General features: G+C 44.3%; 9 protein-coding genes across 9 annotated transcripts; 3 read left to right on the plus strand and 6 right to left on the minus strand.

Annotated features, from left to right (window-relative positions):
• Nucleotides 1-1,316: 1,316 nt before the first annotated feature.
• On the minus strand, nucleotides 1,317-1,766 carry SERLADRAFT_404212 (uncharacterized protein; the record flags this gene model as incomplete). Its single annotated transcript, XM_007324695.1, has 2 exons — nucleotides 1,317-1,583; nucleotides 1,660-1,766. A coding segment is annotated over one exon (185 nt), but the record flags the coding sequence as incomplete, so codon positions are not given.
• A 297-nt stretch (nucleotides 1,767-2,063) lies between these two features.
• SERLADRAFT_404214 (uncharacterized protein) lies at nucleotides 2,064-2,514 on the minus strand (the record flags this gene model as incomplete). The annotated part of the gene is made up of 1 exon (XM_007324696.1): nucleotides 2,064-2,514. A coding segment is annotated over one exon (198 nt), but the record flags the coding sequence as incomplete, so codon positions are not given.
• Nucleotides 2,515-4,277: 1,763 nt separating this feature from the next.
• Nucleotides 4,278-4,646, minus strand: SERLADRAFT_444069 (uncharacterized protein; the record flags this gene model as incomplete). The annotated part of the gene is made up of 1 exon (XM_007324697.1): nucleotides 4,278-4,646. One exon carries the CDS (start codon nucleotides 4,644-4,646, stop codon nucleotides 4,278-4,280), a length of 369 nt encoding a protein of 122 aa, XP_007324759.1.
• A 4,129-nt stretch (nucleotides 4,647-8,775) lies between these two features.
• Nucleotides 8,776-9,303, plus strand: SERLADRAFT_404215 (uncharacterized protein; the record flags this gene model as incomplete). The annotated part of the gene is made up of 1 exon (XM_007324698.1): nucleotides 8,776-9,303. One exon carries the CDS (start codon nucleotides 8,812-8,814, stop codon nucleotides 8,980-8,982), a length of 171 nt encoding a protein of 56 aa, XP_007324760.1.
• Nucleotides 9,304-11,421: 2,118 nt separating this feature from the next.
• On the minus strand, nucleotides 11,422-11,697 carry SERLADRAFT_404218 (uncharacterized protein; the record flags this gene model as incomplete). Its single annotated transcript, XM_007324699.1, has 2 exons — nucleotides 11,422-11,525; nucleotides 11,547-11,697. Coding segments are annotated over 2 exons (255 nt in total), but the record flags the coding sequence as incomplete, so codon positions are not given.
• Nucleotides 11,698-11,894: 197 nt separating this feature from the next.
• Nucleotides 11,895-12,071, minus strand: SERLADRAFT_404219 (uncharacterized protein; the record flags this gene model as incomplete). Its single annotated transcript, XM_007324700.1, has 1 exon — nucleotides 11,895-12,071. A coding segment is annotated over one exon (177 nt), but the record flags the coding sequence as incomplete, so codon positions are not given.
• A 7,636-nt stretch (nucleotides 12,072-19,707) lies between these two features.
• SERLADRAFT_444071 (uncharacterized protein) lies at nucleotides 19,708-20,964 on the minus strand (the record flags this gene model as incomplete). The annotated part of the gene is made up of 3 exons (XM_007324701.1): nucleotides 19,708-20,137; nucleotides 20,526-20,822; nucleotides 20,879-20,964. 3 exons carry the CDS (start codon nucleotides 20,962-20,964, stop codon nucleotides 19,708-19,710), a joined length of 813 nt encoding a protein of 270 aa, XP_007324763.1.
• An 892-nt stretch (nucleotides 20,965-21,856) lies between these two features.
• Nucleotides 21,857-23,962, plus strand: SERLADRAFT_412201 (uncharacterized protein; the record flags this gene model as incomplete). The annotated part of the gene is made up of 9 exons (XM_007324702.1): nucleotides 21,857-21,997; nucleotides 22,093-22,250; nucleotides 22,308-22,385; nucleotides 22,440-22,562; nucleotides 22,633-22,733; nucleotides 22,795-22,945; nucleotides 23,161-23,345; nucleotides 23,450-23,701; nucleotides 23,829-23,962. The coding sequence occupies 9 exons, from the start codon at nucleotides 21,857-21,859 to the stop codon at nucleotides 23,960-23,962; spliced, it is 1,323 nt and encodes a 440-aa protein (XP_007324764.1).
• A 1,868-nt stretch (nucleotides 23,963-25,830) lies between these two features.
• SERLADRAFT_412202 (uncharacterized protein) lies at nucleotides 25,831-26,351 on the plus strand (the record flags this gene model as incomplete). Its single annotated transcript, XM_007324703.1, has 3 exons — nucleotides 25,831-26,141; nucleotides 26,167-26,197; nucleotides 26,250-26,351. 3 exons carry the CDS (start codon nucleotides 25,831-25,833, stop codon nucleotides 26,349-26,351), a joined length of 444 nt encoding a protein of 147 aa, XP_007324765.1.
• Between the last annotated feature and the right edge of the window lie 1,251 nt (nucleotides 26,352-27,602).

A 27,602-nucleotide genomic window follows, 5' to 3' on the forward strand; every position in this document is an offset into this window, starting at 1 on the left:
AAGCCACCATGGTCTAGGTGGTCTCCTAGCCCTTACAGGGCGTCTCAGTGCAATAGGCAAGTCAGGAGAAGGTGAGCGATGAGGAGGGTGATTTGGAAGCTCAGGAGGTTGATTCACAGGTGGTTTTGCATCAAGGTCCAAATGAGGCCCATTGTCAGGCAATGGTTGAGGCTGCTGAAGCGCAGCTGGTGGGCCCATATCTCCCCCTGGACCTGGTGCAGGGACATCCTCAATCAGGCCCAATGGCATGGATAGCGAAGGTGGAGTGGGAGGTGGAGGCGGGACATCGTCAGAAGACCTCTTTAAGCCAGGGAAGTAGCGCTCATCAAAATCAGCTCTCTCAGAGATAACAGTGTGCTTGGTGGTAGGATTGTAGAATTTCCATCCCTTGTATCCCTCAGGGTAACCAATGAACACACATTTCTCCATATGACAGCCAAAGACGCCTCTTTTGTCCTTTTGCACATGCACATAGGCAGTGCAGCCCCAAACGCGAAGGTGAGACATGTCAGGCTTGCGTCCATACCACAACTCAAATGGAGTGGCATGGGCCACTGCATCAGTGGGACACCTGTTCCAGACATGCACCAAAGCGGACAGACATTCACCCCAGAAGCTGTTAGGCAATGCAGACTCTGATAACATGGCAGTGATACGCTCAGTCAGAAGTCTGTTTGCTCGCTCTGCCACACCATTCTGCTGAGGACGATTCCTGGTGGTATGCTGTCTGACAATCCCATGATCATCTGTGAATTGCTCAAATTCCTTGGACATGTACTCTCCCCCTTTGTCATCGCGCAGAGCCTTGATTTTACGCTCCAATTGAGTCTCAGCATAAGCCTTGAATCTCTTGAAAGCATCAAAGACATCTGACTTGGCCTTGAGAGGCACAACAACACGGAATCGACTGTGATCGTCAATGAAGGTGACCCAGTAGCGATAACCAGAGAATGTGGGGGAAGAGACTTGGTGTACATCAGAATGGATGAGGTCCAAAGGATGAGCAGAGCGAGTATCAGATGAGGGGAATGGATTGGCATGCATCTTGCCAGACAAGCACGGTTCACAGACAGGGTCAGGAGCAGCCTTGGATTCCAGTGTAAGCCCAGTGACCAGATCTCTCTGTATCAGTCTCTTGACATCAGCATGATGGTGGTGAGCCAATCTGCGATGCCAGAGCATCAAATCAAGTGGTATAGTCGCAGTAAAATGTCCCAATTCAACACAAGCAGCAGTAGATCCATCAAGGAATGCTGCATTGTTGTCATTGATAGTTGCAGTGAACAAGAGAGTGTTGTCACGCATAAAGGACATGGAATGAGACGAAATAGTGACATTGAAACCACTTTGACGAGTTAAATACAAGACTGAGAGGAGATTATTTCGAAGATCTGGTACATGGAGCACTCTAGAGAATTCCACAGCCCTAGCCACTTTGCCATTCATCACAGGATTAAACACCACAGTACCAACACCAGCTGAATAGACAACAGTGTGATCAGCCAGCTTGATTGGCACACGATATGGGGTATAGTGGTGCATCCAATGACGATGAGGTGTCATATGAGAAGTGGCGCCTGTGTCTGCATTCCAATCAATGTCAGCATCAAGTTGGAGAGGGCAATGAGGATCAGAGGGATGAATAGAACGAAGACTTGCATTCCCAGCTGATTCAGTGACCACAGTAGATGAATTGGCATTGTTGGGCGAAGATTTGGGCTGCTGAGAGGTATTCTGAGAGTTGCTGGAGCCTGCCTGAGCCTTATTGCCACGCTTGTAGCGATTCTTAGCACCCTCCACTGCCTGTTGGCGACTAGCAATGTATCTGTGGCATTTGTCTTGGGTATGACCAAGTAAACCACAGAAATCACACTGAACGCGAGTAGAGGTGGTGGATTGGTTGCAATGATGGCAGTTAGGATGGGTGCAGGTGCTATTGGCAGTGGTAGACGAAGAATGCAAGGCAGAATCGACTTCAGCACGACGACGGCGATTGACCTCTTCAGCAAGGAAAGCATCCTTGAGCTGGGTCTTGTCCAAGGTGCCCAGAAGTAGTAGAGATGAAGTGAAGTGGGCATATTGATCAGGAAGCGCCCTAATCATGGCCATGCATGTCAATTCATCGTCCAATTCAGACAATGAGAAGCCAGTAGGACGAAGATTTTGAATCTGATGCATGCCTTCGTCAATTCTGGTCATAAGAGACTGCAGGGACTCGTCCTCCTTCTTTCTGATAGAGAAGAAGTCGTCATAGGCATTAAATCTTGTCCCAGGCTTCTTAGAGACGTGCACAATTGCCAGTTTCTCCCAGATCTTGACAGGATCATCAATGATGCCATCAAGATGGATGCGCTGCTCTTTGGTGACATTGAGATATAATGCACCAGCAGCCTTTTCAGCTCTCAACTCCCATTTCTCTATTGCTTCAGCGTCAGTCCCAGGACACTTTTCAGCGCCAGAGACGAGCCTCCACAGTCCCTTGGTCATCAACCAAGCTTGCATTTCACCACTCCACTGGGGGTAGTTAGTGCCAGACAAGGGATGGAATTTGGGATCAGAGTCAGACATGATGGGTGTTGTATAAGACAATAGAGCAATGATAAATGATGTAGGAGACGGCTATAGGCGATGGAATAGTGGCAAAGACAATGGGCAACAGTAGGAGGCGAGCAGATAAGATGGTGAGGCGGTAGAGAGAGGATATGGAGAGGGTCAGAAAGCGCAGGGATAGGTCCAAAAAGGGTCCAAAAAGGGTCCAAAAGCGATCCAGGAGGGTGCTAAGGCTTCCTAGTGCTGCTACAGGGTTACGCCTGTGTTCCCCTTTCAATTCCACACTGATATTAACAGAGAAATCGCCTCGAGACAGTGTTGGTTAATAGGGCTTGTATATGAGTCAACAAAGTGACTTAAGCTCCCCAAACACCGCAGACTGAGAGAGGCTCTAGGCAACAGCAAACTGAGGCAATGCAGGCGAGCTTCACAGTCTATAGGCTTGTTCTATCTGATAATGGACAGAGTAGAGAAGATTGGAGCTTTATGCACACACCAGATATGCCAAAAAGCGAAAAATAGGGCAAAAAGTCGAAATTGATGCAGAGACAGATAAGATGGATGGATTGCCACCAAATCAGAGGTATAGGGAACGTTTTTATAGAGTAATAGATGGCCCAAATATCACAAGAAGTGAAGCACAGGATGTGGAGATATGCAATAGGAGTCCAATAGGGGTGAAAGTGCCAAAAATGCGAACTTCACAGAGGATGATGGAGTGGATGGATTGCCCCCAAATTGACGGTGTAGAGTGCAATAGTATAGGGTAGTAGATGGCTCAAATAGGGCCAAGATCCGAGCACAGGATGTGGAGATATGGAATAGGGGGCCAAAAGGTGATCAAATGATGATGAAGGCTCACAGAAATATCCAGCTCAAATTCAACCGCTCTGACAGGTCTCCTAGGGTTATTTAGGCCGTAGAAGACGATGGTAGAAGTTACAGGACGATCAGATAAGGATTGGGCGAGATATGGTGCAGATAAGACCAAAAAAGCGTCCGAAATGGGGGTAACTTGCAACAAGGAGTTGTTGTTGGAGATCAAGATGAGATCAGAGTAATCTGAGGTGATTGATGAGATAATAAGAGTCCCAGAAGACAATGGTTACGATGGATAAGCAGTAGGACGCTTGGATGGTGAGATATGAGGTCAGGAAGATGGCTAGAGCACAGGGCTCATAACCTATTAAGAACAAAGCTTGAAGGAAGTGTCTAGCCACTTGCTGAGAGCAATCAGGGACTGGAACTAGAGTCCAATGTGAGTAACTTTATTATTAGAGAGTATGACAGGTATACAGTACCTAGAGTCCAATGTGAGTAACTAGAGAATAGGAAGCATTGGACTCTGCAATACTGTCCGAAGTTTTGTAAACAAAGGTAAACAAAGCAGCCACAAAGGCGAAATAATAGAGAACACAATCAATAGTGAATGATAGAAGAATAGATAGAGAAAGGAATGAAAATATATAGGTAGCACAAAGGTGCAGAATCACCAAAACTAACAGTTTTTGGTGGTGGACCTGCCATCAAATTGCATAGTGTAGAGCTATATGGCCCTACCAATTTTTTGAACCTCCTCAGCAGCTGCTGCAAGGTTCTCGCTCTGCATATCTTGTATGTAAAGCTGTTGTGCAATGGCTGGTGACACATTGTGCTCCAACAGCTCTACTGCGTGTTCATTTCCTAAACCCCCTTGGATGGAGAGGGCCAGTAACTGGGTAACAAAGTCATCTGTCCTCATGTTTCCTTGTTTGAAGGTACAGATTTGCTTGGGGTTTGAAATATTTTTCAATCTCTACTTTGAGATTGTCCCAGGTAGGCCAGTGACCAGCGGTGTAGCATTCCTGGAGTCTAACATGGGCGTATTGACCCGCCACAGGTCCTTTGAGTCTTGACAGCACAGCTGTCACTATATCAAAATCATCGGCAAACATGTCCCAGTTCACCTTGATCCAAATTTGGAGCTTGATCCACCACTCAGCAAATTGAGCCTGGTCTCCTTCAAAAGTGCCGGGGTCAGCGACAATCTCGACTTTTTTGTTGAATTTTTGCTCAACCGCTTTAGGGGGGTTTGCCTGAAGCTCAGCAAGCTGCATGGTTAATGTCAAAACCTGTATATGTATATTGTGCAACAAGGTGTTGACATCAGATTGGGTGGTTTGCAATGACATGTTGACTTGTTCTCTTTGTAAACGTAAAAAATGTAACTGGGGGTCCCGGCTTGCTATCTGTGGATCTACCTCTTCCTAGCTGAGTATCAGATCTCAATCTCCGACTACCCACACTATAGTATTTGAAAATGTATATAAAAGGTAAATGTAATAAACCCTGGTCCGCTTGTTAAGCTGTCAACCCTTCTCCAGACTGGCGGAGGCAAGTGCCCGGCCTGGTCAGAGGAAAGAGAAGCAAAGTTTTTTGTATCTAAATTCTAATCAACAATAGTTCCACACTATTACTGAGCTAAAGTACTCCCCTTAACACTGGGGGCCATGTATAGTTTAATTGTCCCTTCTCCCTGAGCACTACAGGGCCGCCGCTAGGAGTGCACCCTTCTGCTATATGGGATATTCCAAAACAATAACCTCTTAACTCTGGGGACCAGGTTTGCACAATGTGCAAGAGAGTAGTAAAGAGTGAGTCCTAATGTAACAACCAAGAGTTTAGTTACTCTGGCACACAACTCAGACAAAGCTGTAAAGGTAGTGAGGGGAGTGGTTACCCTTAGGATAGGACCGGGTTAGTTGTGGGTAAACAACAGGAGGACTCGCTGAGGAGTCTTCTTGATCTATTGGGGTATATATACTACTACAGGTTGTTTGTACATGTGTACTGTACAGTTGATGGAGGCAGTGGCTGATGATGTCATGGGGCACAGCCTGTGTGACCAGCTCCACTGCATAGCTAAAATAAGGAGAAAGGCAGCGCAGCGCAAGAAGGTGGAGTTTGAACAAAATGGAAAGTGCCACATGGCATAGTGTGTAAGAACTACAGAAGAAAGTTAAAGAGGAGAATGAAATTTAAAGGTCCAAAAGTTGTGTATCGTAACATACCTCACCTTGCTTGGCAATATTCTCTAGTTTCTGTGTCAAGGCAGCCATCTCATAAGCCTTCTTTGCCTCCATCTGCTCCAGTCACAATCTCAGCTGTTCCTTGCGCTCTGCTCTTGCTTCAGCTTCCTTTCTATTTGTCTCCTCCTGTTCTCACCATGCTTCAGAATATCAAGCTGCCATTTGTTTCTTCCAATTTTCCTGCTGAGCTGCCTTCTTGGCTTTGGTCTGTGCTATACTTTGACTCAGGAGCTCTTCAAATCTTATTTTCCTCTGCTCTTCTCTCCTTGTGTACCTGTTTTTCTGTTCCTTCAATGCAGCGGCAATGCTGGCTTTGACTCTAGCCATTTGTGTTTGGTTGGCTTGTCCTCTTTGCATGCACCACCAAAGCTAGAACACAAATTAATGCCATGATATCTTGGACCACAATTCAATTATGATCACACTGATTTTTGATGATATGCAAATCCTCTCTCTCTGTTTCTCTTTCTCTACTTTGCACAAATGCCCACAGAGAATATTGGATTCATCAACCTCAAAGTACACTCTCTTATAGCTCATCTTTGGGGGCTCCGGCATTATGGGTGTAGCCTGCTAGGTAGCTGTTAGAGGAGTAATGTCATATATAAACAAGCTCATGTATACCAGAAGCTGTGACTGCATAGTATAGGCACACAAATCTTTTCAAGGAAGCTTCATAGGGATTATTGTCCACTGATTGCATGACCTCCAGGTGAGCCCAAATTTAAATCATTCCTCTGAACATATCAAGTACAACTCACCTATGGTAGCGCAAATAAGCTGTCTCAGACCTCTTCTTCTTCTTCGTCAAAGTTGTCGCACATCATAGCTTGTGAAAGGGAGTCTCTAGCTTGATTGTCTACAGATATATCAGTGAAGGAGAAAGAAGATGTATGTAGGGTATGGCTCTGAACCAGCATACTCCTTGTGTACCACTTCCTCAAATTCCTTCAGAGTAACTGGGTCTACGTTGAGTTCCTAGTCGAGGTATTAGCACATCTCTCTCTCCATCTGGTTAATTTCACGTAACTGGAACATACCATGAGCCAGAGTGCTCCAGGACTTATTACTGTACATGTTGTTGCAAATGACTTTTGAAGTAATCATGAAAGCAGAGACCAAGAGTCTGTGACCAGAAAGACCATAAACTGGTTAATCTTGTGCAACTGGAACATGCCCTGAGCTACAATATTCCAGGACTTGTTTGAGTAGCAACATCTTGGCAGAAAAAGTCACAAATAACCTCTTAAGTAATTATGAATGCAAATACAATGACTGGAAGACAAGAAGAGCTGCAAGGTTCTTCCTATCCTTGAGTCATTGTATTTGTATATCATATCAAGGTGATTACCTTGACATCTTGACAGAGAAAGGAAGGATGTATGCAGGGGATGAAGAATCATGAAGAACCACAGGTATAAGCAAAAAGCTAAACATAGACCACTTACCGAATCTCTGCAAAGCAAGGTAAGTGAGGAGCATTGAGGAGCAATGGGTGGATCTCTAGAGAACAAGACATTCATATAATGTGGTGCATCCTCAACTAGTACTACAATGTTGCCATGTCTGATTTCACCCTCTTGCTAGCTATGTCTCAAAATAATCAATACTGAGCTTTTGTGGACTGAATGGTCCAACAACTATAGCCTCTTGCTTGAATCTCTGGAGATGCACAGAGCGCCCAAACTCTTGCTTTTTGACCCTTGCCACCCATTTGCTGACACAGAGCGCCTCATTCTTCACAATTTTTTCTTTCACATAGTAGGCAAAGACGCAATGCCAAAGTTTGTATCAAGCATAAAAGCAACTATCACTCTGGTAATGTCTAGATGTGGCTCAAATTCATCATTTGTTAAATCTGAAGCAGACTTAGGTTTTTTGTGCAGCTACAAGGATGGGTAAAGGAGGTAGGAAAAAAGGGACAGAGAGCATCAATAGAGCAGTCACAAAGCTCATCAAGAATTATAGCATCAGGCTCAAAGAGCTCTACACAGTTGAGCCATCAAATAATGCCTAGCGAATATGTAAGCCACAGTTTCTTCTATTTCACCACTTTTGTTACTGACATCTGTTTTATTGGCACCGTTCATTATCCCCAGTCCAGTATGGTTCAAAATACTCAAGTCTATTCTCTTTACCAACCAGAGGTTCCTCTGACAACTGTGTCACTCAATCAAATGATATATTACCTACTATAAAAGTGTTAACTTATACTGAGATAGATAGCATGGGGGGGTACTTTTGTATCCCAGAGAAAAGTCTTATGCAACGTGCTATGAAGGCTCAGGAGGGTGTTTGATGCCAAGCTAAACCTACATGTGCATAATACACCTTTGCTGGTAGTTTCTCTTATTAACAACGCATTAACCTGCAGTCAACAACAATGCAGGCTACTATGTCATCTATCTGGTCCCATTGGTGTTGTTCCCCCAGCTTTTGAAAGGGCTGATGCCATTTGATATCAGAAACAAAGGTGTACATCCCATTGTAATTGTAACAACCAAGAGTTAGTTACTCTGGTGCACAACTTAGACAAACTATAAAGGTAGTGGAGGGAGTGGTTACCCTTAGGATAGGACCAATGTCATGCACCAAAGTTGATTGGTAGCATGGACAGGTGTCAATAACGAAGTGAATATTCAAAAAGACTTGCCTTTGCGCCACACAGGCACAGTGCCACATGGAATAGTAATTAATATTGCCTTTTTCAATCTTGTGGCTGATCAGCACCACCTCTATTAGGCAATCCAGTCACGCTCACCTTTGCTTTCTATCCGGTACTTTCCGCATTTCGGCATTTCGGTAAATTTTTGCGTTGCCACTGGCTACACATTACATTGTGCCCTCACTTTTGTTGTTTCCTTCACTTCCCTTCCTTTGCCTAGCCACACCCGACGGTCATTTCTGGATCCCCATTTTAGTTCACCTACTCGTCACCTCCACCCTCCTCCTCCTCATCTTCTTTGCTCCCCCACCTTTTCTGATGTCACCACTTCCTATGCGCTTCCGTTGCCAATCCGTTGACTATCACGTGCCACTGCTGATATCAGCAAAGCCCCAACGGCTGGTCCAAATAGGGCAACAGGTCCATCTTCATGACGTCGATCTGCCATCATATACTATCAAAAAATTGGTCGCTCGTCTTGCCTGGTTGGAGCTGTAAGGACCGTTTTATTATTTCCTTATCTTCGCTATGTCTTGGTTCTCGAACGCTTTTCCCATTACGCCTCTGGCTCTAGGGCTAGAGGTATCGTTTGCCGTTCTACTTCTCATAGCCCTCACAGGCTTTCTTAACCATCGTTACCATTTTATATCACAGATCAGAGACTGGGTATTGCTCCCAGCCAGCCAGCACACTGGGTAGGGACTGGTAGTAGGCATCTCGCCAACCAGCTCCAAGCCCCAGTAAAGCCTGGTAATACTAATAACGCCTTATCTAGGATCGTACCTCATCATGAGGATACGGTTCCTGACCACGCGTGACAACCTTCTATTATTAGTACAAGTCTCTCACCTGCTGATTAATCAAGTCAGAAGTCGTACGATAGTTACTCTCCCTTTTTCTTATTGGTTGATTAATTCCTCAGACCACTTTTCGTATATTCTCCTTTCGGTCTGAGGAACGGACAATTCCCTATATAAAGCCGTACCTATTCATGTATGGCTCCTTAGTTTTCTATTACTGAATTTACCCGCTTTACTCCTCAACAAGAACCTTTGAAGCTTACCTCTTAAAGTCCTCTACTCGCTATATTCACTAGCGTCTGTCGACCTCAAGCTCATTGAACCCCTTACTCCCTGCAAGTGCAGAAGGAGACAGGTTTCGTTTTTGTTATAGTTTATCGTTGCCTCACAGGAGTGTGGGTGGGTAGTTTTTGAGCTGGAGAAGGTTCATCCCCTTGTGTCACCCATGTTCATCGCTGTCCCATTCACTTGGGTACACTTATCTTTTGTCCATCGTCTTCGCTACAGCTACACCTACCACACGCTGCCTGGGACTCACTTGTTCCAAATTGGAACTACTCCTCTCCCTCCCTTGTTTGATCAGGTGGTCCAACACAACCAGTCTATTGGTAAGGCCATGGAACTGTTGGATTTGGACTAGGTGGTGGACCAGTGGCTCCAGTTTCTTTTTTTCAGCAGAACATTCATTTACAGTGCAATTATTTTTGATTTTTGAATAATTTTTATGGACACATATTTTTTTAGAATGCCTGACTGACAATAAAGGAACTGTGTTGATACTGATAATATTTTGCCTTGCCCTTTTTTTACTGCATCTTCCCATGACATCATGATTTTCCTGCTCTCTTTTTGCTATTGGACTTTACTTTATGGCTGTACAAACCTGTGACATTACTCACAGCATTCATTGTTCTATCCCTTTCTTTTCCTTTTTTTGACAATCTTATCCTGTACTACCTATGCAGGATCCATCAGCATACATTCTTTCCTTCATGTTCTTTCTCATTTTTTTTGCACAGCTATACTGTGCATAGCCTACTTTTTTTTCACTATATAAACCCCTGTATTTTACCTTGTAAAAAAAATAACAAGAACTTGATTCCAGACTTCTTCTCTAATTTCAAGTTCACTACTCTGCTACTTGTGATCCAGTGTGGTCACAACACTTCCCACTGTTACCACTGTTAACTGCTGTCATCGTCACTTCCCACTTTTGAAGTCATTGTTATCCCTTTCAATTAGAGTCCTTCTGAGCACTACAGTTTGTGCGTCAGGAGCCTGCTATCACTGGGAACCTCGTCACCTCGTCATCCTCATCGTTCTCAAACCTACCTTGTGCTACAATCAGCAAGGTAGTGCTCATCTATACTCGACATTAAGCCCCTATCTCCTATAAATTCAACTATCCCTCCTCCTTAAAACCCACACTCATACATCTCTGGGTTTTACTTTGAAGGATCTTCATACATACCACCCCACGAACAACCAGAGCACCCACTGTTCTAGGAGGCAAAGCCCATAAACAAGTTCCGTGGAATCTGGGAGGATTGTTTGTTAGTTTGTTTTTGTGTGTGGTTTTCTAACAACAGTTCTCATCATCGACACCGGGCACCGGTGAACTGTGGTTGCAATCCTTTGTGGAGACCGGGGCCCTCATGAGTGCAATCTTGCATGTAGCTCACCCTGCACTTTATGAGTGGGCGTGGGAGGTGCTGGTACAAGTTGAGGACCATATGGATGATGTGACGGTACTAAAGGCATGGAGCTTGGTCTTTAATGTGTTAATTTTGGTGATTCTGCACCTAGTTGTGCTATCTATTTTCCCTTCGTTCTAAATCCTTTTCCTCTTTATTCTTTTTGCTGTATTGTTCAGTATTCACTGAGCATTCTATAATTTCGCCTTTGTGGCTGATTTGTTTACCTTTGTTTACAAAACTTCGGACTAGTATTGCAGAGTCCAGTATTCCTATTCTTTAGTTACTCATACTGGACTCTAGGTACTGTACACATTCTGTACTCTCTGATAATATAGTTACTCATACTGGACTCTAATTCTGTCCCTGTTAGCTCTCAGCAAGTGGCTAGACACTTCCCAGAAGTTCTCAATTGAACAGGTTATGAGCCCTGTTCTCTAGCCATCTTCCTGACTTCATACCTCATCATCCAAGCACCCTACTGCTTATCCCTTATGCAAATTGTCTCCTGGGTCTCTGATAACCCTCCCTATCATCTCTGTTCGCTTTGATTCCATCTGGATCACTCCCTATAAGCCTTTGTTGCTTGGAACCTCATTTTGGACGCTTTTTTGGCCTTATCAGTGCCATATCTCACCCAATCCTTATCTGATTGTCCCCAAACTCCTACCATTGTCTTCTACGACCTTGAAAACCCTATGAGACTCCTCAGAGTGGTGGATTTTGAGTTTGATCTCCCTGTGAGCCCCTATCATTTTCTGATCACCACTTCCACCCCTATTATACTCCTCCACTCCCTGTGCTTCGTTTCTGGCCATACTTGGCCTATCTATTGCGCCATATAATCTCTCTCCACACCTATATTTTGGGGGCAATCCATCCACTCCATCTGTCCCTGTGACAATTTCATTTTGTTTGGCCTATATTTTCGCTTTTTGGCATATCTGGTGCTTGCATAAAGCTCCAATCTTCTCTGCTCTGTCCATTATCAGATAGAACAAGTCTATAGACTGTGAAGCTTGCCTGCATTGCCTCAGTTTGCTGTTGCCCAGAGCCTCTCTCAGTCTGCGGTGTTTGGGGAGCTTAAGTCACTTTGTTGACTCATATACAAGCCCTTTTAACCAACACTGTCTCGAGGCAATTTCTCTGTTAATATCAGTGTAGTATTGAAAGGGGAACACAGGCGTAACCCTGTAGCATCACTAGGAAGCCTTAGCACCCTCCTGGACCGCTTATGGACCACTTTTTTGGACTCTTTTGGACCCTTTGGACCTTTCTGTGCACTTTTTGGACCCTCTCCATTATCCACCTCCACTGCTTCACTAGCTCATTTCCACACCATGGATAAAACTAAATGTACTCCTCATTCATATTCTGCTCCTACTCATTGTCCTTGCTCATCTCCCAACTGCCATCATTGTAATCAATCTGCCATACCTGGTGCAAAATACTGTTTTTCTACTGTGGTTGCAGAGTCGGCTAGAAATGCAAGCCTCCACTCTATTCATCCCTCTGACTTACACTGCCCTCTCCAGCTTGATGCCAACATTGATTGGAATGCAGACACAGGTGTCACTTCTCATATGACACCTCATCGTCACTGGATTCGCAATTATGCACCATATCGTGTTCCCATAAAGCTAGCAGATCATACTATTGTTTATTCAGCTGGTATTGGTACTGTGGTGTTTAACCCTATCATCAATGGCAAGGAATCAAGGGCTGTAGAATTCTCCAGAGTGCTGCATGTACCAGATCTTCAAAATAATCTTCTCTCAGTCTTGTATTTAACTCGTCAAAGTGGTTTCAATGTCACTATTTCGTCTCATTCCATGTCCTTTATGCGTGACAACACTCTCTTGTTCACTGCAACTATCAATGACAACAATGCAGCATTCCTTGATGGATCTACTGCTGCTTGTGTTGAATTGGGACATTTTACTGCGACTATACCACTTGATTTGATGCTCTGGCATCGCAGATTGGCTCACCACCATCATGCTGATGTCAAGAGACTGATACAGAGAGATCTGGTCACTGGGCTTACACTGGAATCCAAGGCTGCTCCTGACCCTGTCTGTGAACCGTGCTTGTCTGGCAAGATGCATGCCAACCCATTCCCTTCATCTTCTCATCGCTCTGCTCACCCTCTAGACCTCATCCACTCTGATGTACACCAAGTCTCCTCCCCTTCATTCTCTGGGTATCAATATTGGGTCACCTTCATCGATGATTATACTCGATTTTGTGTTGTTGTCCCTTTGAAGGCCAAGTCAGATGTCTTTAATGCTTTCAAGAGTTTCAAGGCTTATGCTGAGACTCAATTAGAGCGAAAAATCAAGGCTCTGCGCAATGACAAAGGGGGAGAGTACATCTCCAAGGAGTTTGAGCAATTCACAGATGATCATGGCATTATCAGACAGCATACCACCCGGAATAGGCCTCAGCAGAATGGAGCTGCAGAAAGGGCAAACAGGCTTCTCTCTGAAAGAATCACTACCATGCTTTCAGAGTCTGGATTGCCTAATATCTTCTGGGGTGAATGCCTAGGTGCCTTGGTGCATGTCTGGAATAGGTGTCCCACTGATGCAGTGGTCAATGCTACTCCTTATCAATTGTGGCATGGACATAAACCAGACATGTCACACCTTCATGTTTGGGGGTGCACTGCTTATGTGCATGTGCAAAAGGATAAGATTTGGCTCTCACATGGAGAAATGTGTGTTCATTGGTTACCCTGCTGGGTACAAGGGTTGGAAATTCTACAATCCTACCACCAAACGCACCATTATCTCTGAGAGAGCTGATTTTGATGAGCGCTACTTCCCTGGCTTGAAAAAGACTTCTACCACTACCATTCCTACTCCACCTTTGCCACCTTCACTTCCTATGCCTTTGGGCCTGGATGAGGATGTCCCTGCACCAGGTCCAGGGGGAGATATTGACCCACCAGCTGTACTTCAGCAACCTCAGCAACCTCAGCACTTGCCTGATGATGGGCCTGATTTGGACCTTGATGCAAAACCACCTGTGAATCAACCTCTTGAGCTTCCAGATCACCCTCCTCATCGCTCACCTTCTCCTGACTTGCCTATTGCACTGAGACGCCCTGCAAGGGCTAGGAGACCACCCAGACCATGGTGGCTTCAACACAGACAACCTACTCCTGCCATTGAGAGTGATGACAGTGATTCTGAGGCAGTTGATGATGAAGTGGCACACTTTGGAGACTCTGCTGAGCCTAGGTCATTTGCAGATGCAATGAAGTGTCCTGATACAGATAAATGGAGAGAAGCAGCCATGGAAGAGCTCCAAGCTCATGAGCACAATGGAACTTGGTCACTTGTGGAACTACCTCCTGGAGAAAAGGCAATTGGTGGCAAGTGGGTCTTCAAGATCAAGCGCAACTCTGATGGCTCCATTGAGCGCTACAAGGTCAGATATGTGGCTAAAGGTTATAACCAGCGCCCTGGCTTTGACTTCCTTGAAATATTTGCACCCACTGTTGGCATCTCATCTATCAGAGTTGTCCTTGCAATTGCTGCCATCCACAACCTCCATTTGCGCTCCATTGACATCTCTCATGCATTTCTCAATGGTGTCATGGATGTAAAGGTCTACATGCAGCAACCAGAGGGATTCCATCAACGTGGTTGTAATCTGGTCTGCCAACTCAACAAGGCCATTTATGGGACCAAGCAAGGAGGCAGGATGCGGAACCAGAAGATGCACATTGTGCTTGAAAAACTCGGATTTAATTGCACTTACTCTGACTCTGCCATCTATGTGTTTAATAGAGGTGAAGTGCGCATTATTCTACCTGTCTTTGTTGATGACATGACACTGGCATCCACATCCAATTCTGCACTTGACCAAGCTGTCAAGGACCTCTTTCAGCACTTCAAACTTCGTGATCTTGGCCCTACTTCCTACCTACTTGGCATTTCCATCACCAGAGACCTCAGCAATCACACCATCTCCCTCTCCCAACATCAGTACACTCTGGACATTCTGGAGCACTTTGGCATGAAGGACTGCAAGCCTGTGTCCACTCCAATGGACCCTGGTTCACGCCTCACCAAGGATATGTCTTCCAAGACACCAGAAGAAGTGCAACTGATGAAGGACATTCCCTATCTTGCTGCTGTTGGTGCTCTGATGTATTTGGCCACCACCACTCGTCCTGACATTACCTATACTGTTGGAGTTCTTGCCAGATTCAATTCCAATCCTGGGCACACTCACTGGGGTGCTGTCAAGCACTTATTCCACTACTTGCAAGGCACCCTCAATCACTCACTTGTCCTTGGCCCTGATCCTAATTCCACTGAACTCTTCACCACTTTCTCTGAAGCTGATCATGGTGGTGACAAGGACTCTGGACGTTCTACTGGTGCTTACCTTGTCAAGATTGGATCTGGTGCTGTCTCTTGGAGTTCCAAACTTCAAAGCATTGTTGCTCTTTCCACCACTGAGGTAGAATATATTGCTGCTGTTGAAGCTGGCAAGGAGATCTGCTGGATGCGAAATCTGCTGAAGGAAATGGGCTATCCTATCACCTCTCCTTCCACATTTCACATTGACAACCAATCTGCCATCTCTGTGTCCAAGAATCCTGAACACCATGGTCAAATGAAGCACCTTGATTTACGCTGGCATTGGTTGAAAGATATTGTTGGCTCTGGCCAAATTGCTCCCACCTTTGTGCCCACTGCTGAAATGCCTGCTGATTTGTTGACCAAGGCTCTGGCTAAGCCTAAAGTTGACATGTTCAGACAGATGATGGGACTTGTTAGATCAGGGGGGAGCTAATGCTTGGGAGGTGCAGCATCAGGGGGGAGTGTTAATTTTGGTGATTCTACACCTAGTTGTGCTATCTATTTTCCCTTCTTTCTAAATCACTTTCCTCTTTATTCTTTTTGCTGTATTGTTCAGTATTCACTGAGCATTCTATAATTTTGCCTTTGATTTGTTTACCTTTGTTTACAAAACTTCGGACTAGTATTGCAGAGTCCAGTATTCCTATTCTTTAGTTATTCATACTGGACTCTAGGTACTGTACACATTCTGTACTCTCTGATAATATAGTTACTCATACTGGACTCTAATTCTGTCCCTGTTAGCTCTCAGCAAGTGGCTAGACACTTCCCAGAAGTTCTCAATTGAACACAATGCACTTTCTATCATCAGCAACCGGGAGACTCCAATACACCAGGATTGTCTCTCCAAGCAGAGTGGTATAACACGTTGGCAAGCATAAGAGACTACGATAAGGCCATTCTGGAGCTCACCGGGGCAGGTTTTTGCTTCAAGTTTGATAGTGGGACTATTGCTGCATTTAGTGGGAAGTTGCTGAATCGTGGGGTTTTGTCCTGCAGTGGTGAGAGAATATGTTTTGCATATTACATGAGGGAGTATATACATACAATGTGCAGGGTGGAGGCCCCAGGATGGTCAGTACCTTTACATGATCATGTTATGCAGTTATAGATGTGGAATAGCAGCTGAACTGTCTTAATCTGGGTACATCACTGCTGCAAGTCTGTAGCTATTTGTAGTAGCTTGCTCAATAAAAAGGGTGAAACCCAGGGACCCTGCAGTTGGATACCAGGAGTGAGTAGAAGCCCAGTAATCTTTTATTACTACAAAGCCCGGGGAGTAATGGATTGCTAGTCCAGGAACATTGGATTACTAAAAAGCCCAGGAATACTAGACTACCATTACATAGTATAATGGACCCCGGGTCTCTATTAAATTGCGATCCACTATTCTAGTTTCCTCAAACCACTATGCCTAGCCTCTGGAATAACTCCTTTGCCTGTTCTGAGAACTGGTTCCATATCCTGATTTGCCTCTCTGCATATGCTACATGACCGGGTGAGCCTCCATTTCATTGGCATCTCAAAAACCCTTCCAACGCTTAGCTTGATGTTGAAAATACTGAACTGTCCACTTCATTTTGAGGCACACCAGAATATCTTCTTCTATCCACCTATTGTACATGGCTTTTGCTCTTAGCCAATGAACCTAGTAAACTCTATTTTATTACTAAATGTTAGCTGTGTGGTACCATGAAACCGTGACCGGGCTGGGGCACATACATTCAGACATCCAGATCTGTTGGGAGGTATCACCTTTCAGATCCATGCTCCAAAACCATGGCAATGCAGTGTTGTGGAGTCTGGTTGCATTAGGATTCATGAGCTGGGTACTTGTCTTGAGGTGGTCTGTTACAATTGACGTACCAGTACCTACTTACACTTCACTTTTCGTACTTTTACTTTTACTTTTTCCAAGTCACATGACCAGTCATGTGACCATTTACTTTACTTCACATTTTCGACTTTTCATAGTCATATGACCAGTCATGTGACACATCACCTGACCAGTGTTTAGGCTCACCATGTGACAGGTTACATGCTAGACATTGGACTTTAAACTTTATTTACAACTGTACAGTACCTCATGTATTTTAGTATATATACAGGAGCAATACATGGGGAAGGACTCAGCAAGTCCTCCTGTTGTCTAGCACAACAAACTCACTGCAGCCTAAGGGGTAACCACTCCCCCATCATTTCTTTTATAGTGTGTTCCTGTGTGCGCCAGGGCAAATAACTCTTGGTTGTTACAGGTCTGGTTTAAGCTCTTGATATTTTTGTAATATTTTTGCCCAGCACCCCAGAGATATGATTGCATGCCGGGCTCTCTTATATATGGTGGAGTGGACTTTGATGTTGGCTTCCACATGGGTAACCTCTGTCCAAGCCTTCAACTTTTTATTTTGAGGGCCCCGGGCCTTTCTCACCTTTGTCCAGAACAGAAAGGACTTTTGACCCAGTAGGATATGTACACTTTAGTCAACCTCTTTCCATAGCCTCTTAGGTTGACCAGTTTCTGTTATTTGATGTGCCTAAGAGGCTTTTATCCTGGGATTATCCCATAGGCAGGTAATCCATGCAGGACTCCCTTGAGCTAATGTTATCCAGGAGCAATTTGAGAACCCTGGGAGTCCCAATTGGTGCCAGGGGTCCTAGCACTAATTAATTCCAAAAATCCTATACCCTATATCAATATAAAGCAGGACTATCCTGGAATAACCCAAAATCAAAGTGTTTCACTTTAAGGTGTGTATTGACTAATCTAATTATGTTATAGAATATCCTGTGGGAGTATCCATGGTACAATAAAGAAATTCTAATGTAGTATAAGTAGTACCCAGCGTAGTCTCATTGGATACTATGTGCAGCTTGCAGGTACTTCTAATGAATATCTGGGTATAATAGGGGTATTATGGATAATTGTTAGGATACTAATAGTAAATATAGTAGTCTCATTTGGTGTTCTAGACATTTCAGTGGTAATTCCCAAGGACATATAAGTATAAGGAGGATGTTCTAGATGTCTTGGCTAGTTATGGGGACCCCCAAAGAACTTCCATATAAAATAGGAACATTCTACTGGGGCATCTGAGACAGCCAGTAGGACATAAGTAGTAATGTCATTGGATGTTATGGATACTGTACAAGTACTCCAAAAGATATCCATGTATAATAAAAACATTCTGAATGACCATCAGGATACTAACAGTACAAATATTAGCCTCATTCAATATTCTGTGTTGCCCATTGGGATATAATTAGTACCTTCAGTAGTTACATTTGATGCTTTGGACATCATGTGGTACTCCCAAAAGATATCCAGGTACAATAAAAACATCTTAAGTGACCATTGGGACACCAACAGTATAAATAACAGTCTTATTAGATGTTTTGAACAATGTGTGGGTGTCCTCACAGGACATCCAGGGTATAATAAAAACATCCTACTAGATTATCTGTAGTACCCAGTGGGACACAAGTAATACTCAAAGTAGTCACATTAGATATTCTGACTTTATTTTGTACTCCCAAAGGATATCCAGGTATAGTACAGAATGTTTTGGATGAAAATTGGGACTCCTGCAGTACAAATAGTAGTCTTATTGGATATGTTGGACACTTTGTGGGTAATGGTAAAGAATATCCAGATATAACAGAGACATTAGAAATGCCCACAAGGACACCAGTAGTTTTATTAGATGTTCTATATAATTGTGAGTACTCCTAAAGGGTATCCATGTATAATAAGGAGATCCCAGATGCTCAAATAGGATATAAGTAATACCCACGGTAGTCTAATTGGATGTTATGGACACTATACAAGTACCCCAAAGGACATCTGGGGTGTATTTGGTGCTCTCAAAGGGTATTTGGGTATAAATAAGAATATTTTGGAGGACCATTAGGATATCAGCAGTAGTCTCATTGGATCTCTTGGACAATATCTGAGTGCTGTTAAAGGACATCTATGGCAATGTAGGGACATTCTACTGGAGCACCTGGGATACTTGGTAGAATACAAGATGTACCCAAGGTAGTCACATTGGATGTTGTGGACACCATACAAGTACTCCAAAAGATATCCTACATAACTAGTGGGAATACCAGCAGTATATATATTAATCTCATTGAATCTTCTTGATACCACATGGATACAATAAAGATATCCTACTAGACCTTCTGGGATACCCAGTGGGACTTGAGTAGTACCCAAAAGTAGTCAAAGTAGTCTCATTGGATGCTTTGGACACCACTTGATACTCACAGAGCATATCTATTTAGTAGGAATATTTTAGATAGTCATTGAAGCAGTACAAATATTAGTTTTGAGTACATCCTAAAATAGTCCTACTTTGTATTAATATAGGATGGTCATTTTTCAGATTCTTAATTAATACTAGGACCTCTGCCATCAATTGGAACTCCCAGGATTCTTAAATTGTTTCTGGATAACCTTAGCTCAAGGGAGTCCTGTATGGATTACCTGCTTATGGGATAATCCCAGGATAAAGGCCTCTTAGGCACATCAAATAACAGAAACTGATCAACCTAAGAGGCCATGGAAAGAGGTTGACTGAAGTGGATATGTATCTGATGCAAAGCGTTGTTGGCCTGACTTTCCTGGAATGTAAGCTCCTGGCTTACTAGATGATGTAGGCCTTTGATTTTGCAAGTGCCTTTTCCTAAGTTAGAGGGTAACACCAATTTTCTCCTCTCAATAGGCTCATTATCGCCATTGAAGGAACCCAGGAGGTCAAACAGATTTATGTCTTCTGCATCATTGTCTTTATTGGAGTTTGGCCACCCTGGGACCTCCTCAAGAAACTCGGTGACATCATTATTGCCTTGATACCTTTCAACCTTGAGGTTGAAAGCATCTACATGGGAGAGCAGGTGTTGACACCTTTCCTCTAACTCCAGTCTTTCTGCAGTTGTGCCTTTTTTGTTGATTTGTTTTGCATACATTTGCAGCTGTATCCTGTTATGTAGAGTTAATCAGCATTCAAAAAAGCATATATTCCAGGGATCCTGGGGGCCCGGGGACTTTCTAAGTCTCTTCCAACTTCAGACCCACAGATAACCAAGCAGCAGTTCCTTGAGCCACTCCATTTCTTGTTTCCTGTTGTGATAAATGCAGCTGGATTTTTGCTTTTCTGGGTAAAGAGACTTCATATATATCCATGGCGTCTTCTTTATGCAGCCAGTTTTGCTGTGCCTTTTTTTTCAGGGCAATCCAGGCCTCTGCAATGGAATTGATGTTTTTGAATGCAAGCCTTGTTGAACCTAGGATGAGCAGCATCTCACCCAGCCAGGTCGTCAATGATGTGCACAATAATATTATGTCTAACATGGCCCGGCTGGCACACTCTGCCGGACTCCGCTGGCCCCGTCTATTGGACAAGAGCCGAACGTCTGAGGGAGCAGCATTGGGACAGCTACACCATTTAACGAGCAAATGATGTATGCCGGATCTGTCTACCAGAAGCATCATTATGTTGCCATTGATGTTGGTGGAGCCAGTCTTTGTGGGCATGTCACCCATTGTGATTACTTCTTCATCTTCCCATAACTCTTCTTCCTCATCCTTTGATGGGGCACCTGGAAAATTGTCCTGGGTACCGTCCCCCCAGTAATAACCCTCCGGCAAGTTGCCCTCTGCTAGACTGCAGTTGTCATCATATCCCAGGCATAGTTTCCTGGCATGGCCCAGATGAATTACCAAGCCAGCTCAATAAAGCCAAGAAGGTTCAAAATGTGTGCCCACCCATTGCTCAGCTCTATGAAATGGTAACCTCTGGTGAGCATCCCTTCAGCATGACATGCAATACTCTGGTTTCCTCAAACATTCTGTGTATTGCCAAGTTCCTTCTCTCACTAAACAAAGGCTGCAAGTCTGTCCCGGGACTGCCCCTCTTCCTGTATGAGGACTTGCAGATACTCTGAACAATGATCCAGCCATTGTCCCATGTAATTATGTTGTGACTAAACCAATGTCAGACAAATAATGGTGGGTGTGCTTACCCAATAGACTTGCCTTCCTTGGAGGTATAAGCAATAGCTGAAGGACAGATGGTCAATGTCTTGAATGGGGAACATATCATGTTTATGATGAGTTTGATGGGGTGTTCACAAAGTTGATTGGGATATGCGGTCTTTCACACTTATTTGTTTTGTACACACACCTCTGCTTGTTTTGAACTCCTTCCAATCTACTTTTTGTAACACTGGAGCCAAATATTGGGAGGAGCTGCGGCCCATGCTAAATAGTTCTGCGGAGAAGAGATGATATTGTTAAACCAGACACCAGTTTGAAGATGCTCATACAAGATATTTATGATAGAAGGCAGTAATCAATATGGAGCCTATGCTTCTAATTTACGTTAGCTTCTATGACACCTAGGCCTCACGAGGCTAATTAACTTGATGGACCTGGCACTAAATTTCCATATATGGAAGCAATATATCAGGGAAGGCATTAGCCAGGAGGTACCTGACATGTTCTGGGCCTTAGCCAAAGGCCCAGTATGGAGTTAAGGCAATGATATCATTGGTCAGATCTGACCGAAGGGCCGAATATTTGCTTGGAATGGATGAATGTGGTATTCAATTGGCTGAAAATTTGCACTCAAACGGAAAAGATAGTTAGCGCTCATCTTCAAACACGCACCTCACTTTTTAACTCATACCACATTTAATCATGCCTGAAGTACAGTTTAATGACGCCCAAATTGAAATACTCAATGCACATTTGGAAGAGTTCTGGGGTGCAAATTTTCTACAATGGGGACGTGTACTTGATAATACCTGGGATGAAGTCAGGGAAATTTTGAGAGGACATGTACTAACCAACATCAAGGATTTAACTGACATCAAGCAGATATGATTACTCTTAATTGTCAAAGTATATCATCATGTTTACAATTAATATTGCAGTGGGTCAGGCATTGGTTGTACAACCATAGTGGTAACAAAGAGCCTGGGAACAAGGTTTCCAGGCATGGAAAGTATTTAAGTCTGAACCAAGTGCTCAACTTAGTGAAGAAGGAGGTGGAGAAGAGGATGTGGGACCTTTACGGAGTCAAGCCAAGGCAGTAAGGTTATATTAGTAAACTGCAGAGTGTCCTGAAGACGATGTTGACTGAGCTCAGCGAGGAGGAGCTAGCTGAACTAAAAGAGAAGTGTGAGAAGTGGTATATTGATGGGCCATCAGAGGAAGTGAGACAAAAGTGAGTATAATGTTCTTTACTCACCTAGGACATATAGTGACTCAAGATACCCAGAGCTGCTGAAATTAAGGGTAGGAAAGTAGTGAAGGACTTCCAGATGTGGAGCCGGGATCTGGGAATGTTGAGTTTTGTGCTCACTGCCCATAGAGATACAAATGGAACCATTTGTGTGTCCTTGTAAGTAGTCTACGGATCCTAGGTCTCAAACTGGGTGTGTGGTTACTGAAACTGCTTGCTTTAATTGCAGCCATGAGCAAAATGACAAAGCTGGGTTTGAGCTTTTTAGTAAGGTACAACCCAACTGGCAAAACATAAAGATATGGGAGGCTTGGGGCAAGTATGCACAAAGTCAGTTTGGTAAATTTCCAGCTTAATGAATAAACATCACAGAGTACTGAACTGTATGTAGCTGATATAGATGGGTCTGTGCCAAAGGAGAGCCTACCAAGCAAGCAGAAAGAAAAGATCAAGCTTCCACTCAATGATAATGGATATCCCATCCTTGTAGATGAGTATCTGTCTTCCCCGGCAACCTTTTCAGACTTGCAGGCTATCATCAGGTTTTTCCTGATGACACATTAACAGATTTCCACTGGAAACGCAAAGGCTTCAGTACCTTAGACCAGCCTTGCGGAGTGCCCAGGCAACTATATTGACTTGTTAAAGGGGTACAAGTTCCGGGAACCATTATGTATGACAAAGTAGGAGACCTGGGGTCTGTTGGACCATTGGTACAACTGGCAGAACAATAAGTTATCTTCAGGTTCAAATCTAGTCTGCACCTGGTAGCCAATAAAGGAAAGGGTAAAGAGAAGGCAGTAATGAAGAGAGTCCTTCCCAAAGCGGGAATGGTTGTACCCAGAAGCAAATCCACAGACAAGGAACAAGAGGAGAAAGAGGGGTTTGATGAAATTATAAGTGATGATGAACACGGTGCCAATGTTCAAAACCAGCTGCAAGGTGACAAATTGTAGCCTTCCAGGAACCAATAACCAGGCCCGGGCCCTCCAAACTGATGCCCAATCCCGTCCTGGCTCCTTCTATCTTGGGGCAGCAATCTGTAGGTGTAGAAGAAGTGGACAAGGATAGTCCCCGGCATGCATCTATTACATACAAGTCTCAGAGGAGGTTCCTCGCCAGGTTATGTACTGGAAAGGAATACCTGAAGTTGGTGGATGCAGTGTACCAACTACCAAAGGACAAGCCTGGGCACAGCTCCCAGAGTAATGGCCAGCCAGAGGATTACTTGGACTACTGGCTGTTATGGGTCTCATGGGGCTATGTCCATAGCATGATTCCATTGGAGATTCACCAAGGTAATAGAACTCAAAACCTGTTGAGGTGGCTCCGCATGCAGCTTTATCTACATTGTCTGGGGTCCCCGGGACAGCCACACAGGTATCAGAGGCCATACAGCTATGGCCCTGATATGTTTGGCGGTAGGAATGCTGCTCCGGGACCTTCATACAATCCAAATTGCTGATGAGGACAACGACCTGACATGGTCATACATTGAGTTTGCCATGGTGGGCAAAACTATCCTCCAATTCCGCAGGGACATGGCCAAGGCAATATAAAACAGCTTGGAATCCACCTTCCCTGACAAAGCAAGGCCTCTACCCAGGATGGTGACAAGGGCAATGCAGAGTCCGACCAAACATGGGCATGAGGAGATGGATGGGGAACCCGGGAACATTGTACACAGGACAAGATCAGGTAATAGTCCAGTAAAGTGGCTTCAACAAGCCAAGGACTGTTACAATTAATATACCAGCACCTACTTACGCTTCACTTTTGTACATTACTTTTCATTTTTCCAAGTCACATAACCAGTCATGTGACCATTTACTTTACTTTACATTTTCGACTTTTCATAGTCACATGACCGGTCATGTGACTCATCACCTGACCAATGTCTAGACTCACCATGTGACTGGTCACATGCTAAACATCGGACTTTAAACCTTACTTACAACTGTATAGTACATATGTACAAACAAAACCTGTAGTAGTATATATACCCCAATAGATCAAGGAGACTCCTCAGCAAGTCCTCTTGTTGTCTAGCACAACTAATTCACTGCAGCCTAAGGGGTAATCACTCCCCATCATCTTCTTTATAGTGTGTTCCTGTGTGCTCCAGAGTAAATAACTCTTGGTTGTTACAAATACCATCTTTTTTGATCCCCCATATACTCAGAATTTGTCTGAATAAGTTGCCATAGTCGCTTCAGAATCGTTGTAGACGTCCCACAGCCATATAACCAAATTTCCAACAAAGTGCCAAGCTTGTTGTGAGGTCCTGCTTGTATAGACCCAAAATGCGGACTCTCAGGAGTCATTCCAGTGTCATATTATCCACTCTATATTCCTCCTCAACTCATATTATCACTCCCACACTCATATAATCACCTTTCTAGCAAGACCACAACTTACTGTGACATATCTGCTCTGTTTAAACTTAAAAGTGTGGACTCTGCAGACTGACCTGCAGACTCATTTGCAGACATACAGAGCTGTGGAATCATCTGTGGACTCACTCCATTGTAGTCTTCAGCACTTTCTTCTGAATCCCTTGGTTGATTCCTGCCGGTTGAACAACACATAGGTGTTTGGACATCAGGACTATACTCAGTTCTCTCCCAGACACCTTTAGCATCTTACACCAGAGATGTGAGGATGTGAGTGTTGTAGCCATCCCAGTTTAGATGATCTTACAGCCTGGGCTGAACAGATTATAGATCACTTGGCTATAGACCATTCTCAGGCAATGTTCCCATGTTGCCAAGAATCACTTACAAATAGCTTATCAATGCGTTGAAGTTAGACAGGTCCCAGGCCATCTTGATGGGTCCCGGGGTAGAGTTCTCAGACTTGTTTCTTATCACACATTATCATACTAAGGTTGTAGCATAGGTAGCTCAAATTTATATGGATCAAGTAATTAAATGTACACTGAGTGGTGAGTGAGGAGAAACTAAGTATATGCAAATGAAATCTAGTTGAAAAAATGAAAGAAAAAATAAAATTTATATTACAAGTCCATTGAACTATGATTTTTTCTAATTGTACTCCCTCTCCTTCACTTTCAACCTTGCTACCTCATCCTCCAGCTGGCTAATCCTCTCATAGTCATCCCCAATGATCCCCAGCCTTTTTTCCATCCTTGCTATACTTTTTTCCAAGGAAGGAGGCTGACTCCACTGCTGTGCCAGGGATAACCATTGTATGTGGCTGGGAACCGGGGATGAGAAACTGAAGTCGATGAGGTCCTGGCCATCACTTTGAGGAGTGACAGCGGTACAGACCTCACCTCCTGGGGGTATATGAGGCCTTGGTGGCTGAGGAAAATCCCCTTGTTGGGCCTCAAAAGGCCAGTAAAATGGAGGTCCGGGGGATGGATGAGGGGTTCTGGGAACGTTCGAAGGTGTTTCTTCCCACCTAAATGGGTTGGGAGAAACCGGGAGGAGAAATTGGGGTGGGATGGAAAAATGGGGACGGAAAGTTGAAGGGAGTGTTGAGCCAAGGGAGCGTGATATCCAGGGGGCTGGGGGATGGCAATGGCAGCCTTTCCACAGCATCCAAAACCTCCCTGGCAGGAGAGGGGATGGCCTCCCTCATCCTGGCAATCCACTTGGGGCTGGGATGGATTGCATTGGCATCCATCTCCCCAAGTTCTCTATGGGACACCCAGGGAGGCCTCCTTAACTCCTGGGACGGGACTGGCGCCTGTGGAGGGGAAAAAGGGGTTGAAGGGTGTGCAATAGGTGGGGGAGTGTAGTGAGCAGGATCTGGGATTGCTGCTCATGAAGGTGGGGGACCCTAATTGTGAACCAGGTCCCTGTCATTCCATGGGGCTGGTAGACCAGCTTGGGTGCTCCCCGGGGTGGCCCAATCTTGATAGGATGGTCAGGCGTGGTGAACAGAGCTCTTGGCGCATCTGGCTCTGAGGCCACTGGCTTCTAGGACTTGCTCCCCAGGCTTGCGTCGTTGTCTCAGATGCGCTTGTACTTCTCCTGACTGCACTTGTCACAGGACATCCTCCACTTCTTTGTCTGCTTACTCCTGCTGATGGTGCAGATCTTTTCTTGGGTGGCAAAAGATATTGCAATGGTGTTTTTGGTTGAGGAGGGGTTGAAAGTCTGGTGTAGGGTGTTATGTCTGAGTGACTGAGATGTTAAAGGGTTCAGATGTGTTATACATGGGCCTGGTGCCACAAATTGTGCCTATGGGAATGTTGAGAAAAATGCACATAATGAAAGCTGGACTTGGTATTTTATTTTTCACAATCAAACACCAGAAATGTTGCAATTACCAACCTCCCCAGGTCATTCCTCTGTGCCCTGCCCGGGGCCCTCCTCAGATTTCTCCCCAGCACCCACTCTTACAAACAATATATTTGACACCAGGTGTGACAACACCAGCAAGACACAGTCTTGGGGCACTGGAGCACAACAAAAACAACACTCAGCAGAAGAGGAAGAGGTGGGAGTGGTTACCCATTTGGTAGGAGTGAGTTAGTTGTTGGTAGACAACAGGAGGACTTGCTGAGTCCTTCCCTATGTATTGCTCCTGTATATATACTAAAATACATGTGGTACTGTACAGTTGTAAATAAAGTTCAAAGTCCGATGTCTGGCACGTGACTATGAAAAATCGAAAATGTAAAGTAAAGTAAATGGTCACATGACTGGTCATGTGACTTGGAAAAAGTGAAAGTAGAAGGACAAAAAGGTGAAGCGTAAGTGGGTACTGGTACGTCAATTGTAACACCGGGGCGCCATGCAAGAGACCTAATTGTAACGGGAAAAATGTTTTTGATATTGGGGTGCCATCCAGGAGACCTAATAGCAACCCCGGGAAAAACATATTTGATATTAGGGTGCCATGCAAGAGACCTAATCGTAACAACCCTGGGAGCACAAAGTTAGGGATGCTCGGGCCCTCAGTCTTTGACATAGGGGTCCCTAGTGTACAAAGGTCATCATCAAAAGCTGGAAATTCAATGCCTGAACATTGAAACCAGGATATAGTGGAAAAGGAGGGCTTGTTTTCAGTGTTGGTGCTCCATCTGTGGCAGAGAAACCAAAAGAGAGCACAGAGACAAATGTCTTTGACCTGGGTATACCATTATTTAAGTAGATAATAGCATTTCTATATGTAAATAAATACCTAAAAATGTCTCATGGATGCCTCAAATCCATCAGGACCTTAGAG

This window comes from Serpula lacrymans (genome assembly GCF_000218685.1).
Source record: "Serpula lacrymans var. lacrymans S7.9 unplaced genomic scaffold SERLAscaffold_21, whole genome shotgun sequence".
Lineage (NCBI taxonomy): Eukaryota > Fungi > Basidiomycota > Agaricomycetes > Boletales > Serpulaceae > Serpula > Serpula lacrymans.